General features: G+C 42.6%; 1 protein-coding gene and 1 pseudogene across 1 annotated transcript; one reads left to right on the top strand and one right to left on the bottom strand.

Moving 5' to 3' along the window:
- Positions 1–1076: 1076 nt before the first annotated feature.
- LOC102754662 (olfactory receptor 5AU1) lies at positions 1077–2250 on the top strand. The gene has a single exon (XM_015569561.1). It carries the CDS (start codon positions 1252–1254, stop codon positions 2185–2187), a length of 936 nt encoding a protein of 311 aa, XP_015425047.1. The 5' UTR covers positions 1077–1251; the 3' UTR covers positions 2188–2250.
- A 795-nt stretch (positions 2251–3045) lies between these two features.
- LOC102765150 lies at positions 3046–3906 on the bottom strand (annotated as a pseudogene).
- Between the last annotated feature and the right edge of the window lie 17678 nt (positions 3907–21584).

Genomic DNA, 21584 nt, shown 5'->3' on the forward strand with positions numbered 1-21584 from the left:
GGTATGTGCCGACAGGGAATCAAACCCATGGCCTTTTGATGCATGGGATGCTGCTCAACCAACTGAACTGCACTGGCCAGGGTGTTGTTTCGTTTTATCGATCATGTGTTAGGTCTATCTTCCCAACAAGAATAATCAAAGCTAACATTCTTTAATTTTTTTCATGTTACCAGGCTTTATTTAAGTGCTTTACCTGGATTAATGCATTGAATTTTTACAACAATCTTTTGAGATTAATGCTATTATTCCTATTTTACAGATGAGAAACCTGAAACTCGGAACGGTCAAAGAACGTTTCCACAGTAAAACAAATAGAAGGTTTTGGCTTGGAACGTGGGCTGTCTGACACCAAAGCCTGTGTGTTTAAACACGAAATATACTGTCTCTAAGAAGGTCAGACACTCTTTTTTTAAAAAATATGTTTTTATTGATTCCAGAGAGGAAGGGAGAGGGAGAGATAGAAACATCAATAATGAGAGAAAATCATTGATCGACTGCCTCCTGCATGCCCCCCACTGGGGATCGAGCCTGCAACCTGGTCATGTGTCCTTGACTGGAATCGAACTCGGGACCCTTCAGTCCACAGGCTGATGTTCTATCCTCTGAGCCAAACCAGCCAGGGCGAGGTCAGACACTCTTGAATTCCTGACAGGGGAACACAGAGCTAAGCATATGGAAGGCGGTCAATATATATTTGTTAAGTAACTGTTTGATTATTTAGAATTTTTTAAGATTCCTGAGAGACCAAATTGTGTATATATTTTTTAATATTTTCCATTGGTGCTCAAGTAATGCTTCCCAATTAACCAATAAGTAGAGAAGACTTTCTTTTTAAAAATTTTATTTTATTTATTTTTGTTGTTAATCCTCACCCAAGGATATTTTCTCCATTGATTTTAGAGAGAGTGGAAGTGAAGGAAGAAGGGAGAGAGAGAGAAAGAGTGACACATTGATTGGTTGCCTCCTGCATGCGCTGGGGATGGAACCTGCAACCCAGGAACATGCAGTTGACCGGGAATCAAACCCCTGACCCTTCAGTGTGCAGGCCGATGCCAATGCCACTGAGAAACACCAGCTAGGGTGAGAAGACATTCTTTATGACTGAGTTCCATCTACAAAACCAGACTTCCTCAGTCAGACCAGTCTCCAGAAGGCTGTCCTCAGGCCAGAACTAAATCTAGTGAGACCACTTGGGTGCTCTGCCTCATTTCTGGTGCTCTCCATTCTCCACACCCAGAGCATCTGAGAAATATGAAAGGAGCAAACCTGAGCCAAGAGATGGAATTTGAGCTCTTGGGCCTCACCAGTGACCCCCAGCTCCAGACACTGCTCTTCGTGGTGTTCCTGGGCATGTACATCATCACTCTGCTGGGGAATCTGATCATGTTCCTTCTGATCCATGTGAGCGCCACCCTGAACACACCCATGTACTCTCTCCTGAAAAGCCTGTCCTTCTTGGATTTCTGGTATTCCTCCACGGTTGTCCCCCAGACCCTGGTGAACTTCTTGGCCAAGAGGAAGGTGATCTCCTATCTTGGCTGCATGGCTCAGATGTTCTTCTATGCGGGTTTCGCCACCAGCGAGTGCTATCTCATTGCTGCCATGGCCTACGACCGCTACGCTGCTATTTGTAACCCCCTGCTCTACCCTCTCACCATGTCTCCTGAGGTCTGTGTCTCTCTGATTGTAGGCTCCTATGGTGCAGGATTCCTCAATTCTCTTATCCACACAAGCTGTATCTTCAGTTTGAAATTCTGTGGTGCTCACGTGGTCACACATTTCTTCTGTGACGGACCGCCCATCCTGTCTCTGTCTTGTGTGAGCACCTCACTGTGTGAGATCCTGATGTTTATTTTTGCTGGTTTCAACCTTTTGAGCTGCACCCTCACCATTTTGGTTTCCTACCTCTTCATTCTCTTCACCATCCTGAGAATGAATTCAGCCCAGGGCAGGTTCAAGGCCTTTTCCACCTGTGCTTCTCACCTCACTGCTGTGTGTCTCTTCTATGGCACAACACTTTTTATGTACCTGCGCCCCAGATCCAGCTACTCCCTGGCCCAAGACCGCACAGTCGCAGTGATCTACACGGTGGTGATCCCAATGCTGAACCCCCTTATCTACTCTTTGAGAAACAAGGATGTGAAGGAAGCTTTAAGAAAGTTTTGGAGCAGGAAAATAATGGAATGATCTCAACTCATTACCGCATACCTTTAGGAAGCCGAGGAAACTTTACCTTTTGTGGTGCTAATCTGAGCACACGCCCATGCTCACCCAGGGAGCAGTGGGCATGCTCTCTGGTCTAGACGTAGGTGCTTCTGCATCAGCTGAGTTGGTGGTGTCATAGAGACCAGAAAGAAGTGACTTTTTTTCATATGATTCATTCATATATCCATGTTTATGAACATTTCACTCTATTGTTAGAAACTGACATTTATGTTCTTCATGGTAAAGTTCCCCCTTACCTAATTCGAAGACCTTGGTTGATTCTTTAGAATCTCCTCTTTGTAAAAAATGACTCCTTGGCTTAGACATTTTTTGGATTGTCTAGTTATTTGAATCATACTGTAACAACAACTTCAAAAGTTCACATGACGTTTCATTGTCTTTGTTGACTTTTTCCCCTAGCCAAATAGCTACTTGGTCACTTTCAAACTGAATAAGCTTGGGCAAATTAAGAATCACTGATGTCTCATCTTTTGTTTTTAATTAAGTTTTTGTTGTTGTTCATTTACTTTTTGAAAAATATATATTTTTATTGATTTCAAAGAGGAAGGGAGAGGGAGAGAAAGGTAGAAACATCAATATTGAGAGAGAATCATTGATTGGCTGCCTCCTACATGCCCCACACCAGGGATCGAGCTCCCAGCCTGGGCGTGTGCCTTGACCAGGATCAAACCGTGAACTCCTGGTTCACAGGTCAATGCTCAATCACCGAACCACACCAGGTGGGCTCATCTTTTTTTTTTTTTAACGGACACAACTTTTAGAACTCTATCTTCTGTCAACCTTATTTCTATTCTGTTTAAGAGTCTATGGAAGAACAGTTTAAGAGCACTCAGTGGTTGTTCCTACCCATTCAGTGGGCTGAGCAGTGGGGGCTATAGACCAGCCTTCAGTGGCAGCTGAGCGCTGCAGGTTCAATAGGAAACGGCTGAATAGGCACAGAGGGTACCTGTGCCTTCAGACCATTCTGTGGCCTCAGGTTACGCAGCAGTGAACTTGAGTACCCAAGTCCATTCACCCTGAAACTCCTTGGTCACAGCTTTTCTAGCGGTGGCCTGCTCTTCATTTTCCGTCTCTATAGAAGTAGAGATCAGGTATGACCTCCCTGTGGGTGGTCAGGGGAGACGGTGCTGCACATGCACAGAACTTCCCAGGCCAGCATCCACCACAGCAGACCCACTGAGTGAGCCCCCTGTTGTTGCAAGGGATGGCAATGCCCACATAGCTCAGAGGAGAGTCTGTGATACACAGAGCAGGGGGAGGCAGGTTAACATCAGGCACCTCTGTGAGAGGCTGGTGGTCAGCCCTGGGGTCAGTAACCACCAGAAGTCCCAGCTCCCGGAAGGCTGCCTGGATCTGGGTGGTGGAGGTTCCAGGAGTGAAGCGGCTATAGCACTGGCTCCAATGGCAGCAGCAAACTTCAGCGCAGCTCGCTGGCGGGTATTCCTGGGCGATGTGACACTGACCTCAGCGGGGTTTTCAATGGCAACAATGGCACGAGCTGCCAGCAGAGGCTCTCCCAGGTTCTCTTCAGATTGATGATGCAGACACCACCACGCTTCCTTTTGTAGATGTTCTGTTTCATTTGAAATCAAAGTTAGTGCCACCTAAGTGGGGCCCTGCTGCAAGGAATGTAAGGACATCCTCCTGCTTCATTTGTGGGACATCAAGGGCTCCGGACATTGTGAAAGTTTCCCTTCATGTGGAAACCCAGAACAACACTGTGGGCACCTCTCTGGGTAGCACGGAAAAGATGATGTCTCGCATTTTAATTGGTGTGGTTTAAAATTTTTTTAAAAAATATGGGGGCACGCTAGAAGGGTCAATGGGGGAACAAAGGGAACCTGTGTAATAATTTCAACAATAAAGATTTTTAAAAAATGAAAATAGACTTTTAGAGAGGAAGAGAGAGAAACATCAATTTGTTGTTCCAAGTATTTATGCATTCATTGGTTGATTCTTGCATGTGCCCTGACTGGGGATCAAACCCACAATCTTGGCCTATCGGACAACGCTTTAACCAGCTGAGTTACGCAGCCAGGGCTAAGAGGTGTGAGTTTTAAATTAAGTACTCAGATACTGCAGGTAAATCATTCAGCATATAATAGTCATTGCTATGTTCCCTCACCTTTTCCTTTAAAGCAGCACCCCTAAGCTGCTTTATAAGCACACCACAGAGTGAGAATGAGGAGAACATATTTTGCCTTTCTCAAAGACTATTGTCCCTGCTAGCATTCTGTTCCTGGTAATTTGTAAGTTGTGATTGAATTAAACTAAACATTTTTAATTAAATCAGATAGAGGAAACTCAATCAAGCATGATATTCCTGGGCTCTTTGTCCTCCTTGGTAAACTTGAAGAAAAGGAACCAGGCATGCTTGGCTAGTTCCCTCGCGAGGGGAGACCAGCCCTCACTCAGTGAAGCCATGACTCACTCAGCAAAGTCTGCTTAACTCTGGAGTTCAATTTCATAAAGACTATTTTCCCACAGATACAATTCATATACTTTCGCCTTTAACAGTAACACAATTGATATTTTGCTGTCTATCTGATTGTATTTTATCCTTTTTCTAAATTGTTTAACATCAGAAGGGGAAGAATGGTGCTATGTATTGACACACCCACACAAAAATCCTGAAACTGAACGTGTTCCTAAATTTAATGGCAACTTCTCCTTTCGTAATAGACTTTACTGTTAGCCTTTAATAATTAATGTTGATCATATTTAAGTATAGTGATTTTCTTTTGGTGCTAATTAGAGATTTTATTAGAGGTGGTATAGTATAGCTGATAAGAATGTGGGTTCTAGAGCCACACTACCTTGGTTCAAATCCTGGCTCCATCATTTCCATATGTGTGACATTATTTAACCTCACTGAGTTCCTTTCTCCTTTGTAAAATAGGGATAAAAAATAATTGCAGCAATACAGTTGTTGTTAGGAGAATTAAATAAATTAATGCAAGCAAAGCCCTGGGAACAAATGCCTGGCATAAATAGCTGTTCTTATTAGAAATGGCTGCTGAATTTTTATCAAATGCCTTTTCAATAACTTGATATAGTCATGTAATCTTCCTCCTATGTTATATTTCCGAAGTAAATTGAAGACATAGATTTCCTTATGTTAAACCATTTTTGTTTCCTGGAAGCCTACTTGGTCATAAAATGATTTTCTTTTAATAGACTATTGGATCTGGTTTTCAAAGAGATTATTTAGAGTCTTGGCATCTATATTCAAAAATAAACTTGGTTTATGGTCTTTTTTTAAAATATATTTTTTTATTGATTTCACAGAGGAAGGGAGAAGGAGAGAGAGATAGAAACAAAAATGATAAGAGCAAATCATTAATCAGCTGCCTCCTGCATATCCCACACTGGGGATTGAGCCCTCAACCCAGGCATGTGCCCTGACCAGGAATTGAACCATGCTCTACTGGTTCATAGGTTGATGCTCAAACACTGAGCCACACTGACTGGGTTTTATGGTCTTTTGTATTATCTTTTTTTTTTTTAATATATTTTATTGAGTTTTTACAGAGAGGAAAGGAGAGAGATAGAGAGTCAGAAACATCGATGAGAGAGAAACATCGACCAGCTGCCTCCTGCACACTCCCCACCGGGGATGTGCCCGCAACCCAGGTACATGCCCTTGACCGGAATCGAACCTGGGACCCTTCAGTCCGCAAGCCAACACTCCATCCACTGAACCAAACCGGTTTTGGCTTTTTGTATTATCTTTATTGTGTTTTAGTATTAAGGGTAAACTAGTTTTATAAAATGTATTTAAGTTCTTTCAACTTTTCCAATAGAATAATTTAAATAAGATAGAAATATCTGTTCCTTAAAAATGATTCTCAGCTATAAACCCATCTGGAACTGATGCCTTTTAAAAAGGTAGATCTTTAATTAGCTTTCCAATTCCTTCTTATTTTAAATATATTTTTATTGATTTCAGGGAGGAAGGGACAGAGAAAGATACACATCAATGATGAGAGAGAATCATTGATCCTATGCCTCCTGCACGCCCCCTACTGGGGTTCGAGACTGAAACCCGGCATGTACCCTGATTGGGGATGGAACCGTGGCCTCCTGGTTCATGAATTGATGCTCAACCACTGAGCCGGGAATTGAGGACTTTTAATTAGTTTACCAAGGGATTCCCAGGCACCCTAATGTTTTATGAACATTGCACCAAACTCGAAGAGTAAAGGGACCATGCTACTCTTGTTCACCACTGTAATCCCCACATCTGGAACAATATCTGGAATATAGTGCTCAATAATTATTGAATGAGTAAATGAATGAATGAATTCTGGCATCAGTCTTTATTATTCTTTCAGAAACCATGTCTCCTTTACTTTAGGGCAACCATTTTCAACCAGTGTGCCACGAGAATTTTTAAAACATGCAATACCTGACTAGTCAGGGGCACTAATCTCTTTTCCCTTAGATTGTCAAATGAAAAATGACAACAGCCAAACACAACAATAGCCATCTGGTGTGAATGAATCAAAATTATACCTATTTTTTCACCTTAGCCAGGTGGCTCAGTTGGTTGGAGAATCATCCACACATCAAAAGATTTAGGGTTTGCTCCTGGCTGGTGTGGCTCAGAGGTTGAGCATTGACCCATGAACCAGGAGGTCACAGTCAGGGCACATGTTTTGGTTGTGGGCTCAGTTCCCAGCAGGAGGAGTGCAGGAGGCAATGGATCAATGGTTGTTTCTCATCATTGATCTTTCTATCTCTCTCTCCCTCTCCCTTTCTCTCTCTGAAATCAATAAAAACATATTAAAATAAAAAGATTTCAGGTTTGGGTTTGATCCTAAGTTGGGGTGTGTATGCGAGGCAACCAATTGATGTTTCTCTCTTCCCCCCTCTTCCTCTCCCTTTCAAATCAATAAAAACATATCCTTGGGTGAGGATTAAAAAATATTATACCATTTTTTAAAATATATTTTATTGATTTTTTACAGAGAGGAAGGGAGAGAGAATAGAGAGTTAGAAACATCGATGAGAGAGAAACATCGATCAGCTGCCTCCTGCACATCTCCTACTGGGGATGCGCCCGCAACCCAGGTACATGCCCTTGACCGGAATCGAACCTGGGACCCTTCAGTCCTCAGGCTGACGCTCTATCCACTGAGCCAAACCGGTTTCGGCCCATTTTTTTAATCAGATCGACAAAACTATTTTTTTTGGTGTGCCGCAGAATTTTGGTAATTAGTTTATATGGGCCATGACATGAAGAAGGTTGAAAATCATTGCCTTAGGGCAATGGTGCTCAAATGTTTTGGTTTCAGGACCCAAAGAGCCTGCCTTAGAAAATCCTAGCAAACACAAGATGATATAAACACATATTCTATTAGTCATTAAAGTGATATCAGTATACTTCCCGTAGCCTCCGGAAAGCTCTTCTGTGTACTCATAAGAGAATGAGAACGAAAAGGAGGAAAGAATCTTAGTATTATTATGAAAATAGCTTTGCCCTCCTGAACTTCCTTTGTGAATCACTGTTGGCCACAGAGGCAGCATGACATGCTGGTTAAAGTGCATGAACGCTAGAATAAGGGCTTCTGGATGTGAATTGCCTCTTTCACGGACTAGCGTGTGACATTGCTTAACCTTCCTGTGCTTCATTTTCCTTATCTGCAGGGCAGGGAAAATAGTGCCTGCTTCCCAGGAGTGTTGAGTTAAAAGACTGTAAGTGTTTAAGACAGTGTCAAGGACACAGTAAACATAACAAGGATAGATGTAAATCTGATTAGAAATGAAGGTGGTCCTGGCTGCTGTGGCTTCATGGTTGCATGTTGACCCTGAACCAGGAGGTCACAGTTTGATTCCTGGTCAGGGCACATGCCTGGGTTGCAGGCTCGATCCCCATTGGGGGGCGCACAGGAGGCAGCCAATCGATGATGTTTCTCTCTCATCAATGTTTCTATCTCTTTATCCATCTCCCTTTCTCTCTCTCTCTCTCAAAATCAATAAAAACATATTTTTAAAAAAGGTGCATTGATCTCGTAAAATGAAAAAAACATTTAGAAATGAAGGTGGTATTATTATTATTATGCTACATGGTTGCTCATAACTGCTATTTCTCAGGCCCTTTTATGAAATGTATTGGAGTAACGTTGGTTAATGACAATATATACATTTCAGGCATAAAACTTTGTAATATGACATATATATGTTCCATTGTATGCTCACCACCAGAAGTCTGGTCTCCTTCCATCACCATGTATTTGATCCCTTTATAAGCTTAGTCCTCCCGTACCCTCTTCTCCTCTGGTAACCACCATCTGTTGTCTGTGTCTATGAGTTTGGTTTTTTTTTAGTTTGTTTTGTATGTTCATTTACTTTTTGTTTTATACCCCACATATGAATGAAATAATATGATTCTTGTCCTTTTCTGCCTGACATATTTCACTTAAGATAATGTTCTGCAGATTTATCCATGTTGTCACAAATGGCAATATTTTATTTTCTTATGGCTGAGTAACATTCCACTATATATATATTAGGTATACTTTAATCATCTGTCAAAGGACACTTAGGTTGTTTCCATGTCTTGGCTATTGTGAATAATGCTGTAATAAACATAGGGGTACATATATTGTTATGAATAACTGTTTTCAAAATTTCCAGGTAGCTAGATACCCAGAAGAATAATTGCTGGGCCGAAGCCGGTTTGGCTCAATGGATAGAGCGTCGGCCTGCGGACTGAAGGGTCCCAGGTTCGATTCCGGTCAAGGGCATGTACCTGGGTTGTGGGCACTCCGGTTGCTATGATGCACACTGATCACCAGGGGGAAGACGCTCAATGCAGAAGCTGCCCCCTGGTGGTCAGTGCGCTCCCACAGAGGGAGCACCGCTCAACCAGCAGCTTGGCTCATGGCTAGTGAGCACAGCTGTGGTGGCAGGAGCCTCTCATCCCCCCCGGCTCCCCAGGGCTCCTAGACTGCTAGAGGGCACAGGCCAGGCTGAGGGACACCCCGAGTGCACAATATATATATAATTGATTTCAGAGAGGAAAAGAGAGAGAGTGATAGAAACATGAATAATGAGAGAGGATAATTGATTGGCTGCCTCCTGCATGCATCCCACAGGGTATCGAGCCCACAACCCAGGCATGTGACCTGACTGGGAATTGAACCATGACCTCCTGGTTCACAGGTCAATGCTTGACCACTGAGCCATGACAGCTGGATGACAGCTCTATTCGTAATTTTTTGAGGAACCTCCATACTGTTTTTCATAGTGGCTGTACCAATTTACATTCCCTCCAGCAGTGTATGAGGGCTTCTTTTCTCTACATTCCCTCCTGCATTTATTTCTTGTCCTATTAATAACCATTTAACCAGTGTGAGGTAGTCTATCATTGTTGTTGTTTTTTATTTTATTTTTCAACTAGAGGCCCAGTGCACAAAATTCATGCACAGGGTGGGGGTCCCTCAGCCCAGCCTGTGCCCTCTCCAATCTGGGACCCCTTGGGGGACATCCTTCTCACAATCCTGGACTGCTGGCTCCTAATTGCTCACCTGCCTGACTGCCTGGTCACCCCAAACTGCGCCCTCCATTGGCCTTGCCACCCCAAACTACTCCCCTGCTGGCCTAGTCACCCCTCATGCCCCCCCCCTGCTGGCCTGGTTGCCCCATGCAGTCTCTTTGTTCAGTTATTTCGTTGTCCCTCACTAACCCCCCTGCTGGCCTGGTCTTAGGCAGCCATCTTGTGAGGGCGTGAGGGTTAATTTGCATATTATCTCTTTATTATATTGGATTACAGTTTACATTCAATATTACTTTGTATTAGTTTCAGGTGTACTTTACAAAGTGTTTCCCCCTGATATTTTCAGTACTCACTTGGCACCATATATAGTTATTACCATATTCTTGAATATATTCACTATATTCCCATGACTATTTTGTAACTACCAATTTGTATTTCTTCATTGTGGTTTTGACTTGCATTTCCCTCATAGTTATATCTGTATTTCCCTTATAACTATATATCATATATCTGTTGGTTGGTTCCCTTTTTATGAGCATAAACCACATTTGCAGCCCATCCATCCTGCAACCCAGTATCAGAGGTTACAGGTTTGGACAAATTTTCTAGTTCCTTCCCTAAATTCTTTTTAAGTTCCCTGATATTGTTTGTTGCAATCTATTGCAAATGAAACTTCTAGTCTGTACCTCTTTTTTTTTTATCCCCACCGGAGGATATTTTTTCGATTGCTTTCCAGAGAGAGTAGAAGGGAGGGGAGGAGGGGGAGAGAGAGAAAGAGAGAAACATGGATAGGTTGCCTCTCGTGTGCGCCCCGACGGGAGTGAGGAGCAAACCTGCAACTGAGGTACATGCCCTTGACAAGGAATCAAACCTGAGACTCCTGGGTGCACAGGCCGATGCTCTAACCACTGAACACATTGGCCAGGGTATATAGTCTGTCCCTCTTCAGATGATTTTATTGCATCCTTATTCTCTTTGCTTGCTTTTCCCTTGTCAAAAGGTATTTCTTCCCTACAATATTTTTTTGACTTAGTTAGCCATGCAAAAGATTTTTTTATTTCTAAGTACATGCTTACTTATCTCTGAAATTCTTTTCCTCCTTCACTTTAATAGTTTCCAGAGTCTTTGGTGTTATTTACCTTTAAAACTCTATCTTTCCATTTTTTCCCAACTAAAAGTTTCATTTAAGAAGTAAGAAGAGTTTTTGGCCCTGGCCAGAGGGCTCATTTGGTTGAACATCTTCTGTGCACTGCAAGGTCACCAGTTCGATTCTGGTTGTGGGTTCAGTCCCCGATTGGAGTGGTTTTGGGAGGCAACTGATCAGTGTTTCTCTCTCTCTCTCTCTCTCAAAATATCAATAAAAAGCATTTTCTGAAAAGAAGAGTTTTTGGCTCAATATAAGAAGAACCTTTAAAAAATATTTTGAACCCAAAATTCCTCACTGGAGGAATTTTGAAAATTCACCTATATTCACTCCACTCAAACGTAACCATTATATATTGGCATATACAATTCCAGTAAGTTTTTTCCCCTATGCAATCGGTGTTTTTTATAATGAAATTGTCATCATTCAAATATACTGTTTTGGTTTAATAATATATTAATATATGATAGATAAACACTCCTTTATTTCATTAAATATTATTCTACAGCATGTTTTAAAAAGGACTCAAGTAGCCCAGCCAGTATGGCTCAGTGGTTGAGTGTCAACCTATGAACCAGGTCAAAGTTCGATTCTCAGTTAGGGCACATGCCTGGGTTTCAGGCTTGATTCTTGGCCCCAGTTGGATCTCTCTCTCTCTCTGATTCTCATCTGATATTTCTATCTTTCTTCCTCTCCCTTTTTCTCTCTGAAATCTATCTATCTATATCTATATCTATATCTATATCTATATCTATATCTATATCTATATCTATCTATCTATCTATCTATCTATATATTTATTTATTTAAAAAGGACTCAAGTAATCCTGGATTTTTGTAGAATAATTAGAACAGTAGTCCTAAATGACTACTCAATGGACAACCAGAGTAATTTGATATTTATCCTTCTACACTTTTTCTATGCATATATTTTAGAAAAACAAAACCAGCTATATACCAATTGCTTTGTAATGTGCTTTCAAATATTGCAGTAAAATTTACATAACATAAAATTCACCATTTTAATTATTTTAAAGTGTACAATTCAGTGGCATTTAGTAAATTCTTTTTTTAAAAATATATTTTATTGATTTTCTACAGAGAGGAAGGGAGAGGGATAGAGAGTTAGAAACATCAATCAGCTGCCTCCTGCACACTCCCCACTGGGGATGTGCCCGCAACCAAGGTACATGCCCTTGACCAGAATCGAACCTGGGACCCTTGAGTCTGCAGGCCGATGCTCTATCCACTGAGCCAAACCAGTCAGGGCAAGTAAATTCTAAGTGTTGTATAATCATCTATTATCTAGCTCCAGAACATTTTCAGCTTTGCAAAAAGAAACCCTGTAGCCAGTAAGCGGTCACTCCCTGTTCGTTCCTTCCCCCAGCCCTTGGCAACCACTGACATACTTTCTGTTTCTATAAATTTGCCTATTTTAGGTATTTCAGTTTAATGGAATCATACAATATGTGTCCTTTTGTGTCTGGCTTCTTAACATAATATTTTCTGGGTTCATCCATTTTGTAGCATGTTAGAATATCAAATTTTCCATCATATGGATATATGCCACATTTTGTTTATTCATTCATCAGTTGATGGACATTTGAGTTGATTCCACCTTTTGACAACTGTGAATAGTGCTGCCATGAATGTTCATGTGCTTTTTATTTGTTTGTTGGTTGGTTTAAACACCTGTTTGGTATATGAGTGGAATTGCTAGATCATGTGGTAATTCTATGCCTAACCTATTGAGGAACTGCCATGCTATTTTTTCTTTTTAAAAATTTTTTATTGATTGATTTTGAGAGAGAGAGAGAGATTTGTTGTTCCACTTATTTATGCGTTCACTGGTTGCTTTGCTTCTTGTATGTGCCCTGACCAGGACTGAACCTGAAACCTTGGTGTATTGGGTTGACACTCTAACCGAGTTACCTGGCCAGGGGCCACCAAACTTCCCCACCGTAGCATTTAAATTCCTATCAGCAATACATGAGAGTTCTAATTTCTCCACATCCTTGAAAACACTTGTTTATTTTCCATTGTCATTTTTTATAGTTATCCTGGCAGAGGTGAAGTGGTAAAGTGGTATCTCATGGTTTCGAATTGCATTTCCCTAATGACTAATGATGTTCAACATAATTTTCATTTGTTATTGGCATTTGTCAATGTTGTGGATTCAATCCCCAGTTAGGGCACATACACAATCAACCAATGAATGCATAAATAAGTGGAACAACTGATCTCTCTCTCTCTCTCTCTCTCTCTCAAATTAATCAAAGAAAAAATATTTAAAGCACATTTGTTAAAGAAACAGAAAACAAAGACCCAAAGAGGTGATTAGACACAAGGGATTATATACTATTTTAAAAATACAAGGTGAGAAATTGTGAAGTGACAAGACAAAGGAAAAGGGGTTTGGACTACGGGAGTGGTATGTTGTGGGAAAGTAAACATGAGGGGGAAATTGATGGAAGATAAGGGTTATTTTAGTAAAGTTTTTTTGTCAAGACCCTTCACGGTTGCGACTCTGTCTGCTGTGATAATGATTGTTTTCCTTCCTCCTGCTATGGGAAAGGAGTTGGGGGAAGACCTCAGGGAAGCTTCCCAAAGTAGGTGAGGCCTGAGCTGAGTCTGAAAGGATCAGCTGCAGATAGCGACATGAGGGGATGGTAAGGGGCTAACGCTAGATACCACAGCTTGAAGAAGGCATGGAAGTAAGAAACATATGTGCCGAAGTGAGATGGTTTGACATGATATGGCTTTGACTCCCCATTAGTGTTTTAATTGTTTTAACTTCTCACTACTGTGCGTAACACACAGCCCTGACCCATCCAGCCTTGTACTGAGTCAGTGCTGTCATCATCGTCATCCTTGGGCTAATCAAAAATGAAAAAGGGGGGGGGGTGAAGCTCAAAGATGGGGTGGAAGTGTTTATCATACATGTTAATAATTTAAAGAAACTTTCTTTAAGGCTGCATGCCACCTTCCTCAGACTGTTGTCACTGAAGAGTTAAGTGCAAGGAAGGATGTGGGAGATGACACTGGAAACACAGGCAGGGGCCAGATCACAGGGGTCATTACACCATTTTAAAAAGCTTGGACTTAAACTTATAGGTCAGTGATGGCGAACCTTTTGAACTCGGTGTGTCAGCATTTTGAAAAACCTTAACTCTGGTGCCATGTCACATATAGAAATTTTTTGATATTTGAAACCATAGTGAAACAAAGATTTATATTTTTGATATTTACTTTACATATTTAAATGCCATTTAACAAAGAAAAATCAACCAAAAAAATGAGTTCGTGTGTCACCACTGACACACTGTCATAGGTTCGCCATCACTGTTATAGGTGATGGGGATGACTAAGGACTTTAAAATTTTATTTTTATTTTAGAGAAAAGAAATTAAACAGAGAGAGGAGAGGAGAGGAGAGGAGAGGAGAGAGATAGGTTGCCTCCAGCACTCACCCTGACCAGGAATCAAACCCACCATCTTTTGGTGCATGGATGACACTCCAGCAGAGCCATCCAGCCAGGACACAACTAAGGGCTTTAAGCAGGGAAGCTGGTGGTCACATGTAGGTGGCTAATGTGAAAGGTATCTGAAAAGGACAAACCGGGGGGCATAGAAGCTATTTAGGAAGTTTTTTCTGTGGTCTAAGTGAAAGGTGGTGATGAAGAGAAAAGAGCAGAAAAATCTATAGAATATGGTGAGTAACTGGCTATAGGAAATGAAGGAGATGAGTTTAATTATTTTAAAAAATTTACATAATAGTGGTTAGACATTTATAAAATTTATGAAGTGATCCCTCTGATAAGTCTAATACCCACCTGGCTCCATACATAGCTATTACCTTATTGACTATTTGAGGGAGAGGAGTTTAGTATTCAGCTTATGTGACCAAGTGATAACACCAGTTAAGGTAGAAAATTCAGAAGGGAGAGTGGGGTGTAACACAAGGGGAGGATTTCAGGTTTTGGGTGTGTAATATGGTTCTTGTAGGTCTCTTTTTAAATAGAAGAATCTTGGAGAAGTTAGACATTAAGTTCTTGAAAAATTTTCTTATTATGTTTCTTTATGGCACTAGTTTTCAAGGAGGGCGGCTATTTAGAGTCACAGAGGACATTTAACAATGTCTGTAGATTTTTTTTTGTTTTCTTTTGTTTGTTTTGTGTGTGTGTGTGTGTGTGTGTGTGTGTGTGTGTGTGTGTGTTTAGAGCAAGAGGAAAGGAGAGGGAGAGAGAGAAACATGATGTAAGAGTGAAACATTGATTGGCTGCCTTTTGAATGCCCCCTACCGGGGATCAAGCCCATAATCTAGGCATGTGCCCTGACTGGGAATCAAACCTGCAACCTTTTGGTGCATGGGATGACACCCAACTAACCAAGCCACCTGGCCAGGGAAACGGCTGTAGATTTTTGATTGTCACAACTGGGGAGAGATTGTGCTACTGGTAACTAGTGGATTGAGGCCAGGGATGTTGCTAAATATTCTACAATGCAGGGGATACCCTTCCACAACAAAGAATTACCTGCCCCAAATGTAAGTAGTGCCAGAGTTGACAAACTCTGTTTTAAGGACTAGCAGAATACTTACACCTTTCTTTAGAATGTTGCTAAGGGCCAGTCATTCATATTAGAGAACTTGGATGGACAATTAAAAAACATCAGTGCCACTGAGAAACCAGATCCTAGTGTTGGAGAAGAAATTAAAGGTCATCTACCCCAACCATTGAGCTGATATTTGCCTCAATACCAATCAGTGCAGAAGTGCATTGCATGAAATACCTCCAACATATCCAGAGGTTCAGAGTCCAATTTCAAAGCAGCTCATCTTTGGAAACGTGTTCAGTTTCTTCTCTTTTTTGGTCTCTCTATAACAAGTAACCATTGGCCCTGGCCAGGTAGCTCAATTGGATAGAGCATCATCCTGATACATCAAGGTTGTGGGCTTGATCCCCTGTCAGGCCACATATAAGAATCAACCAATAGGGGAGAACCGAAGATGGCGGCATAGGTTATGTCCCTCCCTCCTTCCCTCCCTCCCCCTCTCCTTCCTTCCCTTCCTCTCTTTCACAAACTTTCTTCCCTCCCTCCTTCTCTTTTTTTTGGTCTCTCTATAACAAGTAACCATTGGCCCTGGCCAGGTAGCTCAATTGGATAGAGCATCATCCTGATACATCAAGGTTGTGGGCTTGATCCCCTGTCAGGCCACATATAAGAATCAACCAATAACTGCACAACTAAATGGAACAATAAATCAATGTCCCTCCCTCCTTCCCTCCCTCCCCCTCTCCTTCCTTCCCTTCCTCTCTTTCTCAAATCAATTTAAAAATACAACAACAACAAAAGTAGCCACTGGACCCAGCTTCACTTCTTAGGTTCACAAAGAACAGTTTCTCTTCATCATAATTATCTTTGAGATTTATAAAGACATCAGTCCTGTTTCTTCTATGTCATGACTTCCTTTGAGTCCTCTTGCTTTACCTAAAGCATAAGAGTAGGTGCATAGCATTTTCTTTATATATAATGGAAACACATATTATAAAAAGGTAAAACAGATTAAATTGTACCTTGGGATTGGGACTGGGGAAAAATATTTTAAACAAGAAAACTTTACAAAGGCAAGGTAAAATAGACTAGAATCAACACAGACAACTCATTAACTCTAGACAGAACACAGGAAGAGTTTCTGGTAAGAAAAATAAGCCTAAAATTAAGATAAGTAGAATCAAGAATAACATGCAACATCTATAATAATAAAAGGGTAATATGCTAATTAGACGAGACATCCTTCTGGATGTCCTTCCTGATGAAGCTGGGGACAGAGGGAAGCCAGCCCAGGTCCCAGGTGCCTGCAGGCGGCTGGAGGAAGCAAGCTTGAGTCCCGGGTGCCAGAGGAAAGCTGGTGCCGCCAGCCGGGGGAAGGAAGGCCTACTCATGCACAAAGTTTGTGCATTGGGCCAATAGTCCTATATAATAAAACCCTAATATGCAAATTGACCGAAGGGTGGAACAACTGGTTGCTATGACACACAATGACCACCAGGGGGCAGATGCTCAACACAGGAGCTGCCTCCTGGTGGTCAGTGTGCTCCCCCTGTGGGAGCGCCACTCAGCCAGAAGCCAGGCTCACGGCTGGCTGGCGAGTGCAGCGGCAGTGTTGGGAGCCTCTCCTGCTTTCAAGGCAGCGCTAAGGAGGCAGCTCTAAGGATCCCTCAGGGGATGTCCGCCTGCCCGCTTAGGCCCATGGGACGGGGGTGGGTGTGGACTGCGAGAGGGCGGGGGCCAGGCTGAGGGAATCCCCTGCCCTCCAGTGCATGAATGTTGTGCACCAGGTCTCTAGTAAAATATAAATTAAATAAGGCAGAAAAAAACATAGGCAAAGAAGGTAAAACAAAAGAAACAGAAACAACTCCCATTTAGTAAATGGCATCTGAATTTCAAAGAGAAGCAACACATGGCAGCTTAGTAGCAGGTCATCTCTGGCCTGAGGCCTAAGGAAATTGTACAAGGAGGCTCTTCCCTCTGAATTTTATACAGGGAAAGCAGGTTAAAACATCAAAGACAGTGGTTTCCCCTCCTCCTCATTTCTCCTCTTCTGGGGTTAGGGGAAATGGAGTGGTAGAGTCAGAGCCCTCATAAAAACACACACACACACACAAATGTGAAGTGTACAAGAGGGGCAAACTGTAGGGACAGCTCTACAGATTTGCTTTAACAAAGTGGAACGTTTTTAACACATTATTATAATTAGGGGGAAAAGGTGCCAAGTACAAACGTTTTCCAGCCTTTTCTCCTGTGCTGAGTCACTGCTCAGTCACCAGTTCAGCTCAGGGCAGTCTCCCAGGCTCCCCGTGCTCTGGAGAGGGGCCTCTGATCCCCTCAGTGCACAGACCCTGCCCTATTTATAGGAAACACTGTCTCCCAGTGACAACACTGCCACTGTTCTGCTCAACTCATCAATCAAATATCACACTTGAGGCAGCACCGCGGGGCAAGCCAAGATGATGGGCGTGGACACAGAGCAGCACAAAATGGGCCTGGACAAGAAAATGAAATCCAGAAACTCCACTGAATAATCTTTCCTCGCTGAGATTAAGAACATCTCAGTCCCAGGTGGAGAGGGGTGAGTCGCTACCCAGGATTCATCAGGCCCAGCAGGCGAGGTCAGCTCGGATTACTCCTAGATAGTTGAGCTCACTGATTTCCATGGCGTGGCTCATTTCCAGGATTGCATAACAGACAGAGGCCCACCCGGGCGAGGATGACTCGGAAGGGCCCTGCGCTTCCCCGCCTGCTCGCAATGTCCAGGTCCGCGCCACGCTGAGTGTGCCGCCGGCCTGGCGGACTCATGGCCGGGGAGGGATTTGGGCGGCACCGGCAGCGTGCAGAGATCCTTTCTCCAACTCAGCCGCTGCCACACGCCATTACCTTGCGGAAGGCTCTCTGTGACCTCAACCCGGGCAGCCGGGAGGCCACGAGATGGCAGCAGAGGACACACCCGGGCCACACAACCTGAACCATCTGCAAAAGCAGCTCATTTCATTTGGGAAATATCATTTGTTGCCTATAATGCTTATAATCATGCATTCAAGGCCAGAATACATGTCTGAAAAAGAAATGAGGGTAAAACGCATCAACATGGAGAATTTCCCACCCGCCGCAGAGTTCAGCTGCATATGAAGCCATATGAATAGGACATTTCTCCAATGCTTAAAGCTAGGTACACTGGCCAAGGCCTTTAAAAACTGACGTCAGCAGGAGCCTTGTCATAGTCACTTCTTCCTGTGAAGTTTCAATAGGCAGCAATTTAAGTAAAATATGAGTGACTTCCACAGAAGCTGCCAAACTGACCAAGGGGTAGATACTTTGTTGGGAAGCATGGTGACAAAGTAGAATGCTTTCAGGGAGTAGCCAGGGACTCTGGCACTAGGCAGAAGGGAGGGGTGATAATGAGGTCACAGGACAAGCCTCACAGACAGTCTTCACTTGCAGCTGGCAGAGGATAGTGCACAGGAAAGGGGCATTAGCAGCATTGGGACTAAATCTCTGATCTGACTTACTAATGCTCCTTTTGTTACACATCTGTCCCTCCCCCACTTGTTAACACCAAAAATGTCTCTAGTCATTGCCAAATAACCCCTGGGGGACTAAAGGCTGCTTGAGAACCAATGCCATAGAGTGGTTTGACTTTAAAAGTTTTTATTTTTTTAAATTTTTTATTACAAAGGGTATTACATATGTGTCCATTTTTCCCCCCGCCCTAGACAGTAAAAACGCCCCCCAACCCTCCCCGGCCTTCCCGCTGCAGTTTGACAATCTGTTTGAGGCAGCTCTGCCTCTGTATCTATTATTGTTCAAAAGTTTATAAAGGTTGACTTTAAAAGTTTTAAGAGATTTTAAAAGTCTCTAAAAGACGTGAATTTCAGAAAAGGCCCGGAAAGCCTACAAAAACCATATGGCACATCTAAAACCTCAATTCTGTCAATGTAAGAAAAGTCCAAACCTGTAAAGATTTTTATGAGTTTATTTGATTAAAAAAGGATCAAAAACAAAAAGTACAAAAAAAGAGAAAAAAATCTTATTATTTGAGTCAAACTGATAATTGCTGAGAAGCATGATATCAATAGATTGAGAAAATGCTCAGGAAAATGGCAATTGTACTACTTATGCTAAACATCAGAATCAAAGGGGAAGACATAAGGGGGTTACATGAAATTTATTGGCAATAGATTAGGAAGGCTAGAGAAAACAAAAGGTGGGGTGGAGATCTCTAGGACTGGATAGAAAGTAAAAGCAATAGACACACACTTATTTTACATAGGTGGGTGTAGGATAGTTAACAATTAACAATCCTATATAATAAAAGCCTAATATTCTAAGTGTCCAGTTGTCTGGTCATCTGTTTAACCAATCAAAGTGCAATATGCTAATGATATGCTAAGGCTGTTCAACCTCTTGCTATGACGTGCACTGACCACCAGGGGGCAGACACTCCGACTGGTAGGTTAGCTTGCTGCTGGGGTCCAGCCGATTGGGACTAAGCAAGATGGGCTGGATATGCCCTGGAGCCCTCCCATAGTCCCTTGCCGGCTGGCCAGCCTCCTGTGTCCCTCTCCGGCCTCGATCATGCACCAGTGGGGTCCCTTGACCTGGCCTGTGCCCTCTCACAATCCAGGACCCCTTTGGGGATGTTGAAGAGCTGGAGCTGCCCCCTGGTGGTCAGTGCGCTCCCACAGGGGGAGGGCCGCTCAGCCAGACGCCAGGCTCACAGCCTTCATGGCAGTGCTAAGGATGTCCCATTGCAGGCTTAGGCCCGCTCCCTGCGAGGGCTCCCCAAGGGCTCCTGACTGTGAAAGGGTGCAGGCTGGGCTGAGGGACACCCCACCCCGGTGCATCAATTTCATGCACCAGGCCTCTAGTAATAACAATGAGGGGATTTGTGGTCTGCTCTGTGCAGTGGTTGTGCTTTGATGGGTCCAGAAAAAAGGAAGTTACTTTGATATTGATATTCCAAAGGTATGTTAACAGGTATGTTATTATACATACAAAAAAAAAAATGACAGACAAGCTCAGTTTGATTGACTTTTGTCAGGGGAAAAATGCCAGCCTAGAACATGACTACCTACCATGAACTTTTAATTTCAGACCATCCTATGTGGTTAATTTGGTTTCTGAGTTTGTGAGGCCACCATGTAGGCCTCCCCTGAGCTTGTCAGGTCTGGTATGGGGCCCTTTTTTGGCCACAATCCCTACCATATGTTTGTATAATGGAGAGACTATAATTGAAGGGTTACAGCCTGAATCTGGTCAATTAAAAAAAATTAGTTATTAACATTTTAAAATAAGATGATTTCACATTTAAAAGCCAGAATTTTTGACTTTTATAGGAAAACTGGAACTATGGTAATACTAGGCTCACAGTCCCACATGGCGCATGTTTGGATGGAGTTGAGCGGGGGGAAGGCCTTTAAGTAGAATCTATGCTTATTACTTTACCACAGTTCACACCACTCCCTATTACCTTATACCATTTCACTCATTTTCACTACTGCTCATCTCTATAGGCAATTTATTTTCAACCTCTGACGGGCTTTATAGTTTTAAATTATTTTCTATGTGCGATTCTATTTTGGCCTTGATACGTCAGTAGAGGTTAAATACTGTGATTATTATCCCGATGTAAAGAAAACATAGTTCAGAGAAGTTTGATTCGCCCAAACTTATACAACAAAACCAGAATCTTTAGCCCTAGCCGGTTTGGCTCAGTGGATAGAGTGTCAGCCTTCGGACTGAAGGGTCCCAGGTTCAATTCCGGTCAAGGGCACATGCCCTGGTTGTGGGCTCGATCCCAGTGTGGGGTGTGCAGGAGGCCAGCTGATTAATGATTCTCTCTCATCATTGATGTTTCTCTCTCTCTCCCTCTCCCTTCCTCTCTGAAATCAATAAAAAGTATATATATGTAAAAAACAAACAAAAAACTCCAGAATCTTTAGATTTCCTCTTTCGGTTCTGTTAATTTTGGGGAGAAAGTTTCTATCAAGAACTTCATTTAGTGACTCATGCAACAAAGCCAAAGAAGTAGATACGGACATAACTGCTAGAATAGTGCCGGGGTCCGACCCCAGCAGGTCCAGGTGTCCCCAAAGGTGTGGACGGAGTCGGCGAAGAAGGAATGACACGGAGACAGCGTTCAGTTGATCAGCAGC

Source organism: Myotis davidii, unplaced genomic scaffold, assembly GCF_000327345.1.
Source record: "Myotis davidii unplaced genomic scaffold, ASM32734v1 scaffold666, whole genome shotgun sequence".
Lineage (NCBI taxonomy): Eukaryota > Metazoa > Chordata > Mammalia > Chiroptera > Vespertilionidae > Myotis > Myotis davidii.

Excerpts from the sequence above, each read along its gene's own strand:
- LOC102754662 (XM_015569561.1), top strand. The coding sequence starts at position 1,252 with ATGAAAGGAGCAAACCTGAGCCAAGAGATGGAATTTGAGCTCTTGGGC.